This window comes from Oryx dammah, unplaced genomic scaffold (assembly GCF_014754425.2).
Source record: "Oryx dammah isolate SB20612 unplaced genomic scaffold, SCBI_Odam_1.1 HiC_scaffold_11232, whole genome shotgun sequence".
In the NCBI taxonomy this organism is placed as follows: domain Eukaryota; kingdom Metazoa; phylum Chordata; class Mammalia; order Artiodactyla; family Bovidae; genus Oryx; species Oryx dammah.
The window spans coordinates 2,138,304-2,158,150 of NW_024080625.1; the positions used below are offsets into that span (position 1 = coordinate 2,138,304).

Genomic DNA, 19,847 nt, shown 5'->3' on the forward strand with positions numbered 1-19,847 from the left:
TAGGAACTCTACCTGCTTTGGGAGCTGTGTCCTAGGTTAGCCCCACATTTGGAAAGCACTTTAAATTTTCAACTTCAGCTCAGCATCTATGGAGCACTTTATATGCTACCCATGATCTGTGTAGAGTGAGTGAGTGAGTGAGTGTGTGTGTTAGTTGCTCAGTCGTGTCCACTTGTTTGAGACTCCATGGACTGTAGCCCTCCAGGCTCCTCTGCCCATGGAATTCTCCAGGCAAGAATACTGAAATGGGTTGCCACTTCCTCCTTCAAGGGATCTTCCTAACCTAGAGATCAAACCTGGGCCTTCTGCATTGCAGGAATATTCTTTACCGTCTGAGCCACTAGGGAAGCCCCATGACCTATGCTAGGGATACAAAAATGAATAAAACAGATTTCCCACATCTGGGCTCAGCATGGGGTCATACATGACACTGAAGTTGCTGCTGTACTTGGCATGGAGCCCCACAGAGCTGGCCAGGCTCTGTGCTGGGCATGTTCCATGGACATTCTTTCTCAGAACAGTAGGCAAGGTGGTCATGTCCATGGTCTAGATGGGGCGGTGGGAGCCCTGGGCAGATAAGTGACTTCCAACGGCCACACAGAGCAGCTGCAGTATTGGCCAGCTCTCCCTCGTGTGTCCTTCCCACCTCCCCTGTCCTGGGCTGGGCTGGGCATTGCTGGGGTCTTCATGTGAGGGGGACCCTGCGCTCCAGGAGGCTAGGACTCAGGGCTCTATGAGGTCACTGTGACGCAGACTCCATCCAGGGGAAAGAGGCCCAGATGGTGCTCACGGGAACCCTATACCCATGGGAAAGGGTCAGCCGTAGGGGTGGGGGAGTGGCCTGGGCTTTGTGAGGGCTCCTCACAGCACACTGAACCCTCACTTTCTCAGGGTTGTGGGGATCAAGTCGGGGAGGGTGTTGTGTGGAGGTGGAGGCAGCTGAGAACTGACCCCATGCTGCAGACACGCCTGCTACTCTGGGGCCCTTGGCCTGAGATGTGCAGCCTCGGTGCCAGTCTAGGACACGTGGCTGGCAGGTGGGGGCCTTGTATCCCTGATGCTTCTGAATCAGCTTCTTGCCCAGGTGAATACTGGGGCTGCATGCAGCGCCTGGCCTCCCGTCCAGACTCCTGGGTGCACAGGGTGCCAGGGGCCGACGCAGAAGAAGTAGAGGCAGTGACAGCGCTGGCATCCCTTTCCGTGGGCATCCTGGCTGAAGAGCGGTAAGAGCCTGGGCTGACGGCCCCTCCCCTGCGGGGATCCCCCCAGGTCCCAGCACAGCCACTCCAGGCTTCTCAGGAAGCTGGGCCCCGATGCTCCCTGCAGCCCCAGGCCCTCTGGCAGCACCAGCCTTGTCCCTCTCCCAGGACCTCAGGGCAGCTGGTGGAGGAGGAGGAACCCATGAATCTCTGAGGCTCCAGAACGGATCTGCCACCCGCTGCACCCCGCCCCGCCCCACCCCGCGGACCTGGTTCTTCTCCAACTTCTGGCAGCAGTACCGGTTCCCGGGGTCTTCAGAGATCCTTCGGGCAGGTAGTCGGGGCCAGAGAACAGCCTTGACAGTCACCCCAAGGACCCCGAGAAGGCCCGGGGTCTAGGACAGGGACCAGAGGACCTTGGAGGAGGCAGGCTGCGCAGCCAGCCGGGCCCTGGTAGGCCTCCCCAAAGCAGAGTCTACCCCTCTGGGTCCCGGCCCCCGGCTGGGCCCGGCTCCTCAGGACTGCACAGAGGAGGACTGGCTCAGTTGGGCCCAGCGTGTAACCACTATTCTAGGCTCTGTAGACCCCGGACTTTGCACACAGCCCCAGGCTTCACACAGAAATGTGAACGTGGCCTCTGCCGGAGAGGCCCTTCCTAGGCTCTGGGGGCTGGAATTGGGGGAGGATGGTTAGGAAGAACCAAGGGGTCCCGTGTCCCTGGGTGCAGGGGAGTTCCTCCTCTCCTGCTCCCTTGGATGACTCTGGAAGCTTCCTCCCCATCACGGGGCAGTGAGGCAAAACCCCCTCTGAGAGCAGGCACGGCAGGCCTCCCATCTGGCCCCTGCCCCTGCCAGAGGACTCCCTGCGTCGACCATCTCAGTGCCCTGGTGGAGCAGACAGGTGCTCTTGGAGTTCCGTGCTTCCTGATCCAATGGTGCCAAACCCTCATCTCTCCTCAGAAGCACAGCATGACCCCCCCAGGGCTCCCTCAGTCACCATGCCCCTCCGTGAGCCTTCTCTCTTTCTGGGGTCTCCTGGACCCCAGCTGACTCTTGCCCTACATAGAACTAGCTTGGCTGAGGGGAGAGTGGGTGGGAGAGTGGATGGAAGACATGGGGGAGGGGAAGGCTACCCTGGCACAGTCTTCGAGGCTTCTGGGGTTGAGGCCTGGGGCCAAGAAGGAAAGTATTTGTGTGTGTGTGTGTGTGTGTGCGTGTGTGTGTGCGTGCACGTGCATGCACGCATGTACGAGTGAAAGAGTAAGAGGGAGTGTGTGTGTGTGCAAGCGCGCGTGTCTTCCCCAAGACCACTATACCCTGTGTATGTATGCATGTTTTTGTAAAAAAGAAAAAAAAATGGAAAAAAATCTGAACAATAAATGTTTTATTTGCTTTAAAGGTGCATGTGAAAGGGCCTCCAGGGGATGAGGGGTGGGCAGTGGGCCTACAGCTACACAGCAGTTTATACCTGATTTGATGTGGAAGAGAAGGGACGGGTTGGGCTGGGAGGCAGCTCCCTCCAGCTCCTTGATCTGTGGCAGCTGCCTTGCAGGAAGAATCTATCCTGAACCCACCCTGGCTGTCCCCGCCTGCCCCACCTCTGGGTAACAGTGAGGCGGCAGCTCTAGGTCCACAAACAGAGGACCGGTTAAGGGTGGGGGATATGGAGGCCTACAGACCCACTCACTTGGGCTTCCCTAAAGAGTCTCAGTCCCAACCGGGACTGGTAAGTCATGTCAGGTAAGTCACATCACCTCCTGGGGCCTCTGTTTATCAGCTGAAGTCTCCTGAAATAGACACTATTGGGTTCCTGCCTGCTCTAATGTACCTTGACTCCTCAAGCATCTACTGAGCCTAGAAGAGAGAATGGTGAGACAACAGGACTGGGCACGCTCACCCACTGTGAGGCGCTGGGGCTGCCCGCGCCTGTCTCTACAGTTCTGAGATGGCCAGGCTTCTTCAGGCAGCAGAAGCAGCAGCCTCATTAGCTAGGATCTGGCCTCAAGTCTTCAGAGCCTGGAGAACACAAGGAAAGCATGTCCATCCTTCTGTCCTGGCCTCTTGGGCGACAGGCACTCAGTCCCATAGGCATTGCTGAAGCTGTGCCCGGGGGCATTCTCACCCTGGCTGGGGGTATGCTGAGGGGGCTGGAGGAGGAGTGCTGGCCTTGGGGTTCCCCCATGGGGGAGTCCTTCAAGTGGGACCAGAGGGAGAGAACTTCCTCTGTTACGGAAATGGCTTACTCAATGAGACAACTGGAGAGCCCTCCCATCCCCACCCTTCCCACCCACTGCTCCCCTAGTCCACCCTGCAAGAAAGCACTGGAGGCTGGCTGATACGGATGGCTGCTGTGCTTCTGCTGAAGTAACAGTGACACAGATAAGGCAGAGAGCCGAGGGGCAGGACACGTCGTGTGGGAAAGGGGTGGACCGCGCGAAAGGGCAGCCGGAGAAAAGACTGATGCAGCCCCTTCCCCCCCGCCTGCAGTGAGCCCTTGGGCCAGTGTATAGGCAGTAAAGCAGATTTTGTCCTTCGGAAGGGAGATTTTGAAAGATAAAAAGCTCTCATGAATGGCAGCTGGCAGGGGCGGTACGAGGGCACGTCGAGGGACTGCGGTGACTCGGGTGCCAGGAGGAGCAGGTGTGAGAAGACTGGAAATGTTGGGCTATAGAAGCCTCATCTGAGAGTTGCTTCTAGCCCATCTGAGCTGCCCTCTTCCCCAAAGCCCTTTGGGGGGCAGGAGCACCTCCCCCAAGACCGTGAGTCTGGCCTCATTTGGGGCTTCCTGCTCTGATGTGCGTGGTGAAGGGGCGACGGCTCTAGCACAGTCTTGGAGCCAGCGCTGTGGGAACAGGGTGGGAGAGGGACGCTAAACTCCCCCCAGGTCCCCCGGCCTTGGGAAAAGAGCCAATCTCACCCACCCCTGGGACCAATGAGTTCAACTACCTGACACTTGGGGGACACAAGGATGGGGGTGCTGGGGTAGGGGGTTGAGAAGCCTTTACTAGAGATCCCTTATTTGACCTGACCTCCCCAGGGTCCCACCCTGCCTGAGGGAGAGGGCCCAGGGCAGCAGAGACCATACTGCCTGCCCCTGGGCCCCAGGCACGGCCCCCACTGCCTCGACTATTGCCCTGGCCTGCTGACAAAGACTGCCCACCGAGTGGTAAGAAAATAGATCCACATTTTAAAGGTCTAAAGCTGCCCTCCAGCCAGGCTGATAAGCAACATGGCAGGGCCCCTCCCCACAGCACCCAGGGCTCCCCCAAAGGGGACAGGACATCTTCACAAACACCATCCGTCCTCCTGCTGTAGCTTTTCCGCCTCAGTTCCGGGGTTCCCAGGGGGTGTACAAGTCCGCCTGATGTCTCAGAGGCTGAGTCCAGGTCCTGAGGACCATCAGGGAGCAGAGCCCTCATCCCGTGGGGTCAGAAATCGCTGAGGATGCTAATGTCAGCAAAGTCAGCCCGGTAGCGGTGGGCGTAGAGGCTAAGCAGGAAGGCCCACTTGAAGGAAATGAAGCTCCAGACACAAGAGAGGTAGTAGCTGTTGGGGTCTGTGAGGCCTGCAGGGCAGAAGAATCCAACTGTGACTCAAGAGGACCTCGCCCTTGACCCCTAGCCACCATGCCACAAGCCCCGGGCCATTCTTCCCCAGTCTCCAACAGAGGCTGAACCGATCCAGTGGAGAGATTAGGTGTAACAGAGGTTCCGGAGCGTTCAGAGTTTGCTAGCAGGAAGCAGTGGGGATGCGGCTGGGTCAGGGCTGGCTAATCGCAGGTCTGTATCATCATCCACCCTGCTACTGTGATACTGACCTTAGACCTCCACCGTCCAATCTGCTTCAGCATCGGAGCGGGCAGGAAGGGCCTTTGGCTACTTGCTTACTGCAGCCACCAGGGGGCGCTCCCGTCCCGGAGCTGGGCAGAAGACTTAAAGGTGCTGCTAACCGCACACTCTTGGGTGCTGACTGCAGCTCACACTTACCCCTTCTAACCCAGATGTTGGGGGGGAGTCCATTCTCCGCACTTTAACAATGAGAAAACCTCGGTACGGGGAAGTTAAGTGATCTGCCCAGTCCTGTGGGCATAAACGTTGGACGTAGCAAGGTAATCTGGGGTCTGCTGAGCGCCCCACCCAGCGGCCCACCCATATTCTCTCTACCCCGGCGGACGCCCTTACTCTGGTGTCCAGTGATGGCCAGCACCAGGAAGGTGCAGAACGTGGCGACGGAGACGGCCGAGAAGAGCACGCCCACGAAGAAGAAGCCGCGCAGCCCCTTGAGCCACGTCCTCCAGTAATCCTGCATATACATCACGTGCGTCACCAGCACCCACAGCGCCAGCACACCTGCCGGGGAGAGACCGAAAGAGGCTCAGGCAGGGCCCTTTCGTCCTCACATGCCGACCCCCAGGGCCTGCGGGTCCCCCCCAGCCAGACTGTTCTCACAAAAAGGCAGTAAGGCAGGAGGGGCCTTTTCTCTATCCCTGTTGAGTGGAGTTTGCTGGAGTCCACAGTGGCCTGTGATGTAAAGAGGACACGAATGCAAAAGCAGCTGAGAGAGTCTGGCTGCCTTCCAGTAAGCCAGACATTAAAGAGATTTGTAAAAATATGAAACCATGTCATTCTTCTCCTTAGTTTTTTGTTTGTTTTAGAAAACCTGAATATTTCTTACCAAAAAAATGTTACTTATCACAATGTTATTTTTAGTATTATAGTTTAAAATGGTTAAAAATTTTTAATTCCTCAGTATTAATTTCTAATACAGTATTATTGATAGATATAACCCACATCAACAAAATTTCCTTGGGATTTCCCCATATTTTAAGAGCATAAAAGGGTCCTGAAGTCAGAAAGTTTGAGGACCACTGCAGTCCAACCTGCTTTCCAAGGACTCCCTACTACCCAACCTGGGGGCCACAGATGTGGGGGCATTGCTCCCACCCTGGTGCTCCTCCTGGGCTTCCCAGGTGGCTCAGCAGTAAAGAATCTGCCTGCGATGTAGGAGACGCAGGTTTGATCCCTGGGTCGAGAAGATCCCCTGGAAAAGGGAATGGCAACCTACTTCAGCATCCTTGCCTGGAGAATCCCATGGACAGAGGAGCTTGATGGGCTAAAGTCCATAGGGTCACAAAGAATCAGACATGACTGAGTGACTAGCACTTCTGATGCTCCTGTTCCCCCACCTTCAGAGACCACCACCACCACATTAAAAGGCTAATGCCGTGGGCAGTGGGGCTCTTCTTCCCAAACTCCATGTATTGGTTTTATGGGTTGGGGAGGCCCAGTGGTAAAACCCCCAGGACCACCCAGTGCCCAAGTGGCCTTCTTCTTGCTCTTGGCCAGACTCCATTTTATTTACTTATTTGGCTGTGCCATGTGGCATTCAGGCTTGTAGTTCCCTGACCAGGGATCAGACCCCGGCAGTGGAAGCATGGAGTCTTGATCACTGGACTGCCAGGGAAATCCCCTGAGGCCTCCATTTCCCAAGTTGTTTGCTGAAAGGGCAGGCTAGTTGCCCCCAGCCAGTCCTAGGTTTGCCCTCTGGGCCTGGCTGGGCTCTTCCCCTCCAACACCAGCTGCCAGTCAGCCAATACAATGAGTGCCCTCTGTGCCAGGCGCTGCCTGCCACCGCAGCCCAAAGAGAGAAGCAAATATTAATTCCATTGGCAAGGGTCTGGGGCAGAGCTGCAGGGTCCCGACAAGGGAGGAATGAGGAATGAGGCAGAGTCAGCTGTCTGGAGGCTGCTGTATCCTGAGAGTCAGGAGGCTTTTCAGAAAGTGAGCCGCACACACTACATGCAGAGGGACACTGGACGGCTGGGGAAAGCGGTGGTCAGCTCTGGCAGGGGAAAGAGGGAGGAAGCAGATAGGGAGATCTGGCTGGGGCAGAGTGCTTTGACTGAATCTGCGATATTTAAGGGAGTTCACTAAATTGTCTATCCCTTTTTATGTGCCTGAAATATTTCATAATATTTTTTTAAGTTGGGGGAAAATAAGAAGGTGGAGGGGGAGTTATCACAGATCTCTACTCTGGTTACCACCTCAGAAGCTGTCACAATTCAGGCAGCCTGGCAAGGGACAGAGAACCATGAGACTGCCAGCCAGGAAGCCTGGGCTTGGCACTGCGGGGCTGCTCGTGACTCTCAGAGCCTCCACATCTGAAAGAAGGGACGCCCGAAGGTCCCGCCAACCTGGAAACTGGGTGACACAAGGCTCCCCGCTAATGAGGACTCACCTCTGCCGACACCTGAGGCTTCCTCTCCCACGATGTTTGACCCACACTCTCCCAGCTCGGCCCCCGCTCAACCCCCACCTCCCTCAGGGGTTAGGGGCCTGGAATGTGGCCCTAGAGTCAGGTCGAGCCAGGACAAGCATGTCCTCATCCCTGCCTAGGCAGGAAGCGGGTCCAGGCCAGAGAAGGACAGAATACCAACCCCCTGGCTTCTGCGTACATCTTCCATGATCTGAATGGATGCTGTGCTAGTCACCCTTCCCAGAAGTCTTTCCCAATCATCTCACGTGCATCCTAAGTGTTCACTGGGGGAGCTGTTTGATTTCTTAAAGGGCCCTAGGAAGGAAGGGTATTGTCACCATGCACATCCAAGGAGCCATCAGGTGGGCACCTCTGTGACAGCTCCACTTGCCCTCTGTCACCTCACTGAGCCATGGAGGGGCTGAAATAGACGGCTCTCTGATGTTTTACACTTAAAGATTCTGGAAGCCAGCTTAGGGGAAAAATAAGGAGGTCAGAGCGATTCCCCTGTGACTCAGCAATTTCTGGGTTAGGAAATGCTGAAATAAGGGCCTGTGAGATGCCCTCTCTTAGACCACTAGCTGCGCTCCAGCAGTGCCTCCCAAACACCCATGTATCCACCCCCACATCCACCCATGTAGCAAAAAGGGCTGAGCAGGAGGAAAAGGAAGAAGACCATTTGGGGTGTTCCAGATCCCAGCTCTCCGTTAATAAGCAGGCACAACCTGCCTCCACCTCTCACAGGCCTGGCCTCCAGATAAACACCAGCCACATCTGGAAGCAGGCCCATCCCCATTCAGCCTGGTTCCTGCCTCTGCCCATAGAAGAGGGACCAGCCCTAACTCCACCCAGGTGGTCAGTGAGGCACCAAGAGTCCCCGAGGTCCCTCCCTCGCCTCAGCCCTGCTCCCTTCCCTGGGACACTGACTGCAGGAAGCCTGGTCTGCATGACTCAGGGCAGAGCGGATAGTTTCCCAGGTCCACCCAGCTGCGTGTCCATGCCAGACCTCACTCCTTGCTCCAGCCCACCCGCCTCAAGGAGTAGGGCCCTGCTTGGCTCCGGGCATTAAAGGCACACAGCTGGTCAGTGAAAGAACCCTCAGTGGCTGGGTTACAGGTGAGGAGCCAGGAGGAGCCCAGGGGGGCCCACAGGGAAATGCAGACGAGTGAGCCACTGAAGCTGGGCCCACTCTGTTCCCCCACCCCTCCCCCCACCCCTGCTTCTCTCACTCACAGCTCACCGGAAGAACCCAGAGCCCGCTAGACACCCAGCCAAGCTTTCCAATCTTACTCTCTATTTTGGTCTACTAGACCTAGAGTCAGTCTTCTTCCCAAGGGTTCCCAAGCAAAACCATTTCTCCAGCTTCTCCTCCAAGCCACTTCTTCCCAGACAACCACCAGGATCGGGGAGAGTGGGTCTCCACCCGGGCACATTTTCCCAGGGGTTCCAGGAAACCAGCACCCCCAGCAGCCCCACCTGGCACACAGGGGGAGGAGTGCACTGGGGCTGCCCTCTGGTGAGTCGGCAGTTTCTGAAAACGCCGAGTCAGAAGTGGGGTGCTCACAAATCTGCTGATGATTCGCCCCCAAAAGAGGAAGAGGCAGGCTGGCTGCAACACTCTCAGCACCCATTCACATGGAGCGGGCGCGTGGCCCTCACTGCCCCTCCCCCCACCTCCCACGCTGCTACCACGAGGGCCATAACCACGGCAGCCACTACCACCGTCACTGGGCATCTTGGGTTCTGCGGTGGCTGTCAGGGAGGTGCCAGGACCCTGCCCTAGCTGTTGCTGCCCTCACACCTCTCCCCGCAGGAGCTCCATAGCTGGCCTGTCTCAGGCTAAGGGAGGTCTTCAGGGAGGGAGAGAAGGCAGGACTGGGTCAGAGGGAAACCCTGGGACTCCCCAGGGCTGCCCCTCAACAGGAAGCTGCAAGATGGGGGATTCAGGGAGAGGACAGACAGCTGTTACATGCTAGACCTGAATGGGGGCCTCACACAACACGCCCGTCGGCAGCATCTCCTCCCATTCCTAACAGAAGAGGAAACTGAGCCCAGGAGGCATCGATGTGCCTGCGGCCACACGGCTCGGTGGGGCTCACTCCATCAGGTCAGGCTCCACACACCCAGCTCGGATTCCAGGGGTGGCCCTTCCTCCTCACCCCCAAGCAGCCCCCTCCTGTCAGGGCGGCCCCTGGGCCTCGCCTGAGGAGTCACCCCGCCATCCAGAGGGGAAAGCAGCAGGGCCGAGGGAATGGGAATACTCTACAAGGACAAGAGAACCAGGAGGAACGTGGCAGGCAGGGGAGAGCGGGGTGCAGAGCGGAAAGGGGCCAGGGGTCCTTAGGTAACTGAGCAGAGGTGGGCAGGCTGGCCCCCAGGAGGACAGGAACCCACAGGTGGGGAATCCAGGCGGGCATGAGGAGCAACCCAGCTGGGCGCCCATTCACCCTTCCTTGGAGACCCCCAGTGCTCGGCTTGGCATTGCTTAGGCTACGGTAACCTATGCCCCTCTTACAAGGCAGAAACCCCACCTCCGTTCCTCCTCTATCCAGACAGTAGTCAGTAAGCTTCAGGGCAATGAGTAAATCTAGTTATTTTTAGTTAGTCCATTTAGGGCTCTTTTGGCAGAGTTTAGTTACCAATAAGATCATCCTAATGTAGAAGCATTATCCTCACATGTACTTTTTTCCCAGAGTGCTTTCCCACACATATTATTTCATGGAGCTGTGTAACCCTGGGTAAGCTATTTATTTACACTAAGCCTCAGTTTAAGCCTGACCTGTAAAATGGACACAGGAATAATGCCTAACTAATTAAGGATTAAATGAGATGACGGAAGCAGTTTGCTTAACAGGGTGCCCAACATATAGAAAGCGTTAATTAAAAAAAAAAAAAAAGGTGAGCAAGTAGAAAAAATATGTTTCTTCTTCTCACCAACTCTACAACATCGACAGGTTAAGAACATGCCCAAAGAGGCAGAGCGAGCACAGAGCATTGGTAAGCACGGGACCTCCACCAGCGCGCTGACGTTCTCAACACCAGTGCTAGCCTCCTCTGCCCTACTGGAGGCAGAGAAAGAGAGGCTGGCGGCGTTTAACGGACCTTGGCCCAGGAGCCACAGCAGAAGGGTGGCACAGAGACACCGACGTGGTGGAAAGGAAACGTCAGTTTCCCTCGGACCCCTAGCGCAGTCCTGAGTCCCCGCTGAGGACTCTGCCGGGGCTGGGCGGAGGCAGCCGGGCTTCCCCGGGAAACCCAGCCCTCCTTTCCACTGACTCCCTTTCCGCGCTCACCCAGCCTCCAGGGAAGGGGCGCGGGTCCCCCAGAACAAGTGCGTGTGTGTTTAGGTGTCTTCACACCTGGCCGCCCATAGGAGGTGGCGAGGGCAGCGGGCGCACAGGGGCGCTGTCACCGAGGCACAGGGTGGAGAGCGGACGGGCTAACCTGGGGGCTGCGGGGCTGGTGAAAACGGCAGAGGCGGGACATCGGGGCCCCGGGCTTGGGGCGGGCATTGGGTCCCCGAGGCCCCCTAGGGATGCCCTGAAGCCCTGGTCCACGCGGGGCCTGCTCTGCCCACAGCCAATCTTGAGTAAACACGCCACCCACTCCCCGGGGAAGCGCCGCCCGGGAGGAGCTTCCCGGAGCAGCCGCCGGCGCCTCCCCGCAGCCGGGCGCCCGAGCCGCGGGAGCCGGACCCCAGCGCCCCCCGCGCGCCCCGGGGTACCTGCGAGCCCCCCCATGGCCGCGGTGCCCGGCTGTCTGTAGACCACCGTCCAGACGAGGAAGATGGAGAAGCCGGCCACGGAGCTGAGACCCGAGTAGGCGGCGCGAAGGCCGAGCTGCAGGCGGGACGGGGCCATGGGGCTGCGGGTTGCGGGCGCCGGGCGCGGAGGGCGAGCGCGGCCGCTGGTCACAGGTGCAAGGCCCTGAGCCGGAGCGGGGAGCCGGGAGCCGAGCCGGAGTCGCCGGCCGCCCGCGCTCCGCCCCCGGCCCGCCCCCTGCGCCGCCGGCACAGCGCCCTCCCCGGCCGGAGGCCGCCCGCGCCCGGAACCACCGCGGCGAGCGCGTCCTGGGCTTGCTTGCAGTCTGCGGCCCGGATCTCTTGGGGATGCCGCCTAAAAGAGCAGGTTCCGGGGCCCGTCAACACTCAGCTCTACAAACCAGCTGCGGTGTTTGCCTTTGAAATTTATCACGTTCTCGTTTAAAATGTAAGATGTAAATTTCTCGTTAAAAATCAATTATAAAAAATTAAGATATAGGAAATAACACGGCGAATATGATTGCTTTCGCGCCTATCTATCCATCAGGTTCCCTCTTCAGGCATTAAGCAGTCTCAGCAGCTGCTTCTCTCAGAACCCTTCTCAGTCTTCTGACCTCAGACTCCTTCTCGTCAAGGACAGCTCCTTTCTTTTATCTCCACAAGCGTAGCACTCCCACCCAAAATCTACCCGAACGCCACTTCCATCAGAGTCAGACAAACCCAAGAAGAGACTGGAATCTGTAGCAGATGTATACTGAGCTACGGCTGCGGGCCCAGTGCCATGCTGGGGGCCCCCAGAGAAGATCAAACCTTAGCCCACGGAGCCCTCAAACATTTATAACATAGTGGAGGAGGCACATCGCATACTGGCAAGAAGTAAGCATCCAATATACTTTGTATTTATTTCTTTTCCCTGCTGTAGCAAACTTCCACAGATCTAGTGGCTTCAAACAACACACATTTATTATCTCACAGTTCCTTAGGTCAGCTGTCCAAAAATGGAACTCAGAGGGCTAAAGTTTAGGGGAGGGCAGGGCAGCCTTCCTTTTGGAGGCATGAGGGGGAAAAGCTGTTTTGCATTTTTCAGCTTCTAGAACTGCCCACATCCCTTGATTCCTGAGTGTCTTCGAAGCCAACTCCATCTTCGAAGCCAACTCCATCTTCAAATCCAACAATCACACCACCTCGACCTCTGCTTCTGTCCTTACATCGTCTTCTCTTTCTCACTAACTCTGCTGCCTCCTTCTTTTCCCTTATAAGGACCCTTGTGATTAAAAACCTGGAGAATCCAAAGTAATTTCCCCATTAAGATCCTTAGCTTAATCACACCAGCAAAATCCCTTTGGCATGTGAAGTAATAAATTCACAAATTCTGGGGGTCAGGACACTGACATCTTGGTGGCCCATTATTCAACGATCACATATCTCTGGAATGTCACCTCCGCGAACAGTGACTGTGCCTCTTTCATTCACACCAACACATAAAAGAGTTTCCGACACTTCAAATCCCCTTGGTAAACATTTGTTGAATGGATGAATGTGAGTGAATGAAGGTAAGAATGAAATAACAATAAAGGAGATCATATACAAGAACTCTAGTCAGGACATGATTAGTTGCCGAGTGAATGGTGTAAACCACATTTGCCTCACTTTTTGCTTTTGGCGGCACTGGATCTTTATTGCTTTTTCACAGGCTTTCTCTAGTTGCAGCAAGTGGGGGCTACTCTTCCTTGGGGTGCAGGGGCTTCTCATACAAGAGAAGAAGGCTCTAGCATGCCAGCTCAGTAGTTGTGGCCGGGGCTTAGTTGCTCCAAGGCATGTGCAGTCTTCCTGAGACCAGGGATCTAACCTGAGTCCCCTGCATTGACAGGCAGATTCTTATCCTCTGAGCTACAAAGGAAGTATTTGCTTCACTTCTGAATAGCCTGGGGAGCTTCTTAAAAAAAAAAAAAAAAAGATCCCAGAATCCACCCCTGCCTTATTAAGTTTGAATCTTGGAAGTATATATTTTTTTAATGAGAAGTGATTTCAATTTGGTGAGCTCGGTATCCAGCCCTCCTTTGGGAGCTGCTGATGGAGGGAGTTACTGCTGGCTGTTCCGAGGAGGGAGCAGGTCCTGTGGTCCAGAGTGCGCTGCCGTGGGTGACTTCAGAGCTGGCCTGCGGGGTAGCACTCCGTGCAGTGGGAGCAGCCTGGGTGAAGGCCCAGAAGGAAGAAATAACGTGGCAGGTTTGGGAAACTGTAAGTAGTTTGTGGTCTGTGGGTGATGTAAAGGGTTTTGAGGTTGGAATTATTCTGAACGAAAATGGCCTTGCTTGCTCTTCTTAGGTTTCCCCCTCTCTGTGGAGCCAGGGGAGGGAAGTAACAGTTCTGTGTTTAAGAAATGTGGCCAGGGTAATAGTGTGAGGATGAACTTCCTTTGAAAAGACCAGAAAGCAGAGAGGCCATTCAAATCCTTCCTCTCCCTATGCTTTAGTTGTCCCATCTGTAAAATGCAGACAGCTGTGTTGTTCGCTTCAAAGTATTTTGTGAGGAGTCAGTGCTTAGAAGAGTAACTAGTATGCAGTAGGCGCTTCATAAATGCCAGCGAGTATGGTTAGTAGCAGCGGAAAGGCAGTGAGGGCAAGAGATGGTCAGGGGAGAATGAAAGGTGGTTCAGGCTGTCAGCGAGAATGGGGAAGAGGGAACTGATTCAAGAAATATTCATGCTATTTGAACCTTAAGGTCAGGTAGCAGTTAACTAGCTGGGCAGATAGAAAGGAGGAGAGCAAAAATATTTATGAATGCACATGTCAGGACTAATGGAGAGGAGTGAACAAACTCGTTACACTGGAGAGTGAGGTTGTGCAAGAAAATAACGAGAGATAATTATGTAACAGTAGCTTGGGCCCAGGATATAACACAAGAAGGTTAAAAGCAGGCTGAAACTTTGGCTTAACTGTGAAAGCAATAAGGAGCTGTTGAAGAATTTCATGCTCAGATGCGGTTACCACTTACTATGTCACATAAGTAGGTTTCCCCTAACTCAGGAGAACTTTCTGCCCAGAGGAAAATAATTTTCTATATCTGCCCTCTCTACACTGGTAGCTACTGGTCACATGTGGCTGTTGAGTATTTGGTATGTACCTAATATGACTTTTGAACTGTGGTGGTGGAGAAGACTCTTGAGAGTCCCTTGGACTGCAAGGAGATCCAACCAGTCCATCCTAAAGGAGACCAGTCTTGGGTGTTCACTGGAAGGACTGATGCTGAGGCTGAAACCCCAATACTTTGGCCACCTCATGCAAAGAGTTGACTCATTGGAAAAGACCCTAATGCTGGGAGGAATTGGGGGCAGGAGGAGAAGGGGACAACAGAGGATGAGATGGCTGGATAGCATCACCAACTCGATGCACATGAGTTTGGGTATACTCCGGGAGTTGGTGATGGACAAGGAGGCCTGGTGTGCTGCGATTCATGGGGTCACGAAGAGTCGGACATGACTGAGCGACTGAACTGAACTGCATATGACTGAAGAACTAAATTTTTAATTGATTTTAATCTAAATGGCTACACATGGCTTGTTGTTCAGTTGCTCAGTTGTGTCTAACTCTTTGTGACCCCATGGATTGCAGTGTGCCAGGCTTCCCTGCCCTTCACTATCTCCTAGAGTTTGCTCAAACTCATGTCCCTTAAGTCAGTGATGCCATCCAACCAACTCACCACCACCCCCGTCACCCCCTTCTCCTCCTGCCCTCAATCTTTCCCAGCATCAGGGTCTTTTCCAATGAGTCAGCTCTTCACATCAGGTGGCCAAAGTATTGGAGCTTCAGCATCGGTCCTTCCAATGAATATTTAGGTTTGATTTCCTTTAGGATTGACTGGTTTGGTCTCCTTGCAGTTCAAGGGACTCCCAAAAGTCTTCTCCAGCACCACAGTTCAAAGGCATAAATTCTTTGGTGCTCAGTCTTCTTTATGGTCCAACTCTCACATCTGCAATGACTGCTGGAAAAACCATAGCTCTGATTATGTAGCTTTTTAATATGCTGTCTGCTGCTGCTAAGTCGCTTCAGTCATGTCTGACTCTGTGAGACCCCATAGACGGCAGCCCACCAGGCTCCCCTGTCCCTGGGATTCTCCAGGTAAGAACACTGGAGTGGGTTGCCATTTCCTTCTCCAATGCATGAAAGTGAAAAGTGAAAGTGAAGTTGCTCAGTCGTGTCCGACTAGTAGTGACCCCATAGACTGCAGCCTACCAGGCTCCTCTGTCCATGGGATTCTCCAGGCAAGAGTACTGGAGTGGGGTGCCATTGCCTTCTCCAATATGCTGTCTAGGTTTAATATACTGTCTAGGTTTGTCATAGCTTTTCTTTCAAGGAGCGTCTTTTAATTTCGTGGCTGCAGTTACCATCCAAAGTGATTTGGGAGCTCAAAAAATAAAATCTGCCACTGTTTCCACTTTTTCTTCATCTATTTGCCATGAAGGGATGGGACCAGATGCCTAGTAGCTAGTGGCTACACATGGCTAGTGGCTGCCATATTAGACAGCACATTAGACAGTACAGAAACCTCTCAGAATCTCTGCTGCTCTATCTGTAGGGTAGGAATGATGTGTAATCACCTTGTTACAGCAACTGAGAAATATTGAGATGCCGAAGTTAAAGTACTCAACACGGTAATCTGACAAGTTATTATTGCCATTTTTGAAATTGTTGTTATTGTTATTACTGAACGGGGATAGCACAACAAAAACCATGTCTTAGGAAAGATTATTTAGACTTTAGTATCAAGTTAGATTTGATGGGAAAAGAAAATTGTAGAGGGGAAAGCATTCACAATGCTATTTTAATGATATGATGTGGGATAAAGATCTTATCTGGGGACTTTCCTGGTGGTCATTTAGACTCTGAGCTCCCAATGTAGGAGGCCTGGGTTTGATCCCTGATCAGGGAACTAGATCCTATATGCCACAATTAAAAGATCCTGCACCCCGCAACAAAGATTGAAGATCCTATATACCACAACTAAGACCTGGAGCAGCCAAAAAAAAAAAAAAGATCTTACCTGGAGAAAGGCCAGGAGAAGGGGAAAACATGGGAGGATTATGAAGTTGCAAAGCACACAGGTGTGCATCACATATGCTCTTCTCCCCACATCAGCTTCCTTTCCAAGGGGCTTTCAGAGAGCGAGCTCTCATTGCAATCCTAACTCAAGAAAACACCACCCCCCTCACCCAACATCCCTAAGAGAGGCAGCCACTCTCCCTGCCTGCAGCAGAGACCAGCAGTGCTCACCATGAGCATCTCTTTTTCTGGCCCATGACCTACTGAACTGGAACTTTGAACACGTCTCAGCTTCCTTGTAGTTAAGTTGATGCTATCAGAGAAAGTTCTGAGCATTGGAATCAAAGCAGAAGCAATGTGCCCCATTTCCAGGCTGGACCCATACAGTCTCCTGTGCACCATGCATTCCCTCTTCCCACTCTGTGATGATTTTAGAAGCCACATGTTGAAGACAGCTGTGCCACATGATAGAAAGAGCCTGGGACCCTTAAATGAATGAAGGAGCAGAACTACCCACTCCATTCCCCAGACCCTCCCTGGACTGTAATATGAATGAAAAGCACTTTTTGTGTGTGTGCACTAAGTCACTGAGATTTCAGGCTTGTTACAATTAACCTCATTACCCTAATTTACCATCCCTCATTCCATTTCAGGTCATGTAAACATCTCTTACATGCATAACCTCTGATGTCACTTTTTAATTGGACCACATCAATATTAAGACAGACTCCTAACTCCCACCCAAGGACATCTTGTCTCCTAAGACATTTCTTTCTCACTCCTCCTAAGCAGGCACATTCCAGACATAGATCTCCTCCCACAATGCCGACTCACTGGAAAAGACCCTGATGCTGGGAAAGATTGAGGGCAGGAAGAGAAGATGGAGACAGAGGATAAGATGGTTGGATGGCATCACTGACTTGATGGACACGAATTTGAGCAAACTCTGGGAGACAGTAAAGCATAGGGGAGCCTGGCACGCTGCAGTCTATGGGGTGGCAAAGAGTTGGACACGACTGAATGATTGAACAACAGCAGCACAATGCTACCGAGCTGTACGCCAGTTGATTGAGTTTATTGGATGTGTCAGGGCTTCCTCCTCGCTGCTTAATCCCCACATGGAGGGAACTCTGCTGTCCTTTGGGATATATCCTTATTCACTATGGCTTGACCCCTATGTCCAATTCATTAGCAAGCACAGTTGGGTTGTGCCCTCTTTCTGTCCCCATGCTTAGTCTAAGCACCAATCGTCACTACCTGCCCTTCTGCAGCAGCTCCCTAACCTGTCTTCCTCTGCTCCTTCTTGCCCCTCCAGTCCACTCTGCAGCCAGCAGCTGGAATGGTCTTTTAAAGATAACCAGAATACAGCTCTCCTCTGCTTAAATCCCTCAATATTTTCCATAGCAATTTGGGTAAGCAAATCAGAGCCTTGCCAACTCCAACCAGTCTCACCTCTGCCCATTTCAGTTCAGGTACACTGGTCTTCTTTCTGTTTCTTGAGTGTGCAAAGGTTGTTCCTGCTCTGAGGTGTTAGTAACTTTGTGTCTAGAAAGCTCTTCTCTCTCTCTTTTTTTTTTTTTTGACCATGACTTGTGGCAAGCGGGGTAAAGTGAAAAGTAGTGAAAGTGTTAGTCTCTCAGTTGTGTCTGACTCTTGTGACCTCATGGATTATAGCCCGCCAGGTTCTACCATCGGGTTCTCCAGGCAAGAATACTGGGGTGAGTTGCCATTCCCTTTTCTGGGGGATCTTCCTGACCCAGGGATTGAACCTGGGTCTCCTACATTGCAGGCAGATTCTGTACCGTCTAAGCCACCAAGAAAGCCCAGCAAGCAGGATGTGGGATCCTAATCCTTGACCAGGGATCTAACCCACGCCCCCAGCAGTGATAATGTGGAGTCCTAACTACTGGACTGCCAGGGAAGTCCTGGAAAACTCTTCTCTGAGTGCTCATAAGATTGATCCTTCATCATTCAAGCCTCAGGTCACATGTTACTTCATCAGAGAGGCAATCCTGTCCTTATTTTCTAAAGTACAGCCCCTACTCGGAAAAGGCAGTGGCAACCCACTCCAGTACTCTTGCCTGGAAAATCCCATGGACAGAGGAGCCTGGTAGGCTGCAGTCCATGGGGTTTCGAAGAGTCAGACATGACTGAGCGACTTCACTTTCACTTTTCACTTTCATGCACTGGAGGAGGAAATGGCAACCCACTCCAGTGTTCTTGCTTGGAGAATCCCAGGGACGGGGGAGCCTGGTGGACTGCCATCTATGGGGTCGCACAGAGTCAAACACGACTGAAGCGGCTTAGCAGCAGCAGCACAGCTCCCTACTCTGTCTTACACCTTGTGATAAGTGACATCTTATCACTACATGAAATTGTCGTATATATTTGTTTAATCTTTCACCCTCATCCTTGCCATCCCATTGAATATAAACCTCCATGAAGGCAGGGGCTTTATCTGTTAGGGACCAGCTCCTCTAGGTTTGTCTGGGACTGTGCCATCACAGGTCCAACATTTCAAGAAATCCCTGAGTCTATAGGAAACTTTGATGGTTAGTGGTCTTATTGCCTGCCTTGATCACTTCTGTATTCCCAGTTCCTAGTCTAATGCCAGGGGCTTAGGTAGGAACTCAATAAATATTTGTTCTATAAATAAAGGAAAGAGTGGCCAGCTGTCTGTGAAGAATTCTTTAATCCTGGCTCTAGGGGGCAGCATGCTCCAATCTTGTGCCTTGAGATTCAGCTGTGCCAAGATTGGGGTAAGACTCTCCTATGCATGTATTTAGGTGGCAGATTCCACAAAGAAAGAAAGAAGAAAGTGAAGTCGCCCAGTCGGGCTGACTCTTTGCGACCCCATGGACAGTAGCCTGCACCAAGCTCCTCCGTCCATGAGATTTTCAAGGCAAGAGTACTGGAGTGGGTTGCCATTTCCTTCTCTAGGGAATCTTCCCAACCCAGGGATTGAACCCAGGTCTCTCACATTATAGCATTATAGACAGACACTTTACCGTCTGAGCCACCAGGGAAGTCCAGCAAATTCCACAAGATTCTCCCCAGACCTTATGTGGTCCCCTTGCCCACCCCCAACCTTTGTGGGGTTCAAGGCTGAGGACCCTGGCAAAGGTAGCCTGAGGCTGTGCCTGACACCTCAACTTGCCCTCCTGCAGCTTCGTCTTCCTCTTGAGGTCAGCTTGTAGACCACAGAGCAGAAAGGACTGTTCTAGAGATGAGTAGCAGGTGGCTCACTGCAGGGAGGAGCTAGGCCTTTCGTGAGCATCCCAGCTGCCCAGGCTGAAGGAAGTAATCCTAAGTTGAGGACTCAGAGCCAGGGGGCTCACCTTGGCCTCCCCCTCCTCCAGTGCTGCTCCTAGGGCTGTGGCTGCTTTCTGACCCTAGAAGGGGACATCTTCATCTTGTACAGCCAGAGTGAAACCGCTCACAGTCTGGCTTCTCACTGAAACCCCACTTCCTCTGCCTGTGCACTGACAACCTGGAGGTCCATGCAGAGGATAGGATGCTGAGTGAGAAGATGCTGAGCGGAAGCAACGGGTCTCTGAGCACCAGAGACAGACAAGTGTGGAGCACAAGGATG

General features: G+C 53.4%; 2 protein-coding genes across 3 annotated transcripts in view; one reads left to right on the forward strand and one right to left on the reverse strand.

Moving 5' to 3' along the window:
• LOC120861320 (histone deacetylase 7-like) overlaps positions 1-2,459 on the forward strand; it is a 36,218-nt gene extending 33,759 nt beyond the window's left edge. For both annotated transcript variants that reach the window (XM_040236960.1, XM_040236961.1), the window contains 2 exons: positions 1,085-1,223; positions 1,368-2,459. In XM_040236960.1, the coding sequence (XP_040092894.1) occupies positions 1,085-1,223; positions 1,368-1,413 (185 nt within the window). In that variant the 3' untranslated portion in view covers positions 1,414-2,459. The remainder of the gene's footprint in view (positions 1-1,084; positions 1,224-1,367) is intronic.
• Positions 2,460-2,567: 108 nt separating this feature from the next.
• LOC120861321 (heme transporter HRG1) lies at positions 2,568-11,419 on the reverse strand. Its single transcript, XM_040236962.1, has 3 exons — positions 11,178-11,419; positions 5,380-5,547; positions 2,568-4,763 (listed from the first exon to the last, which is right to left on the reverse strand). Exons 1-3 carry the CDS (start codon positions 11,311-11,313, stop codon positions 4,627-4,629), a joined length of 441 nt encoding a protein of 146 aa, XP_040092896.1. The 5' UTR covers positions 11,314-11,419; the 3' UTR covers positions 2,568-4,626.
• Between the last annotated feature and the right edge of the window lie 8,428 nt (positions 11,420-19,847).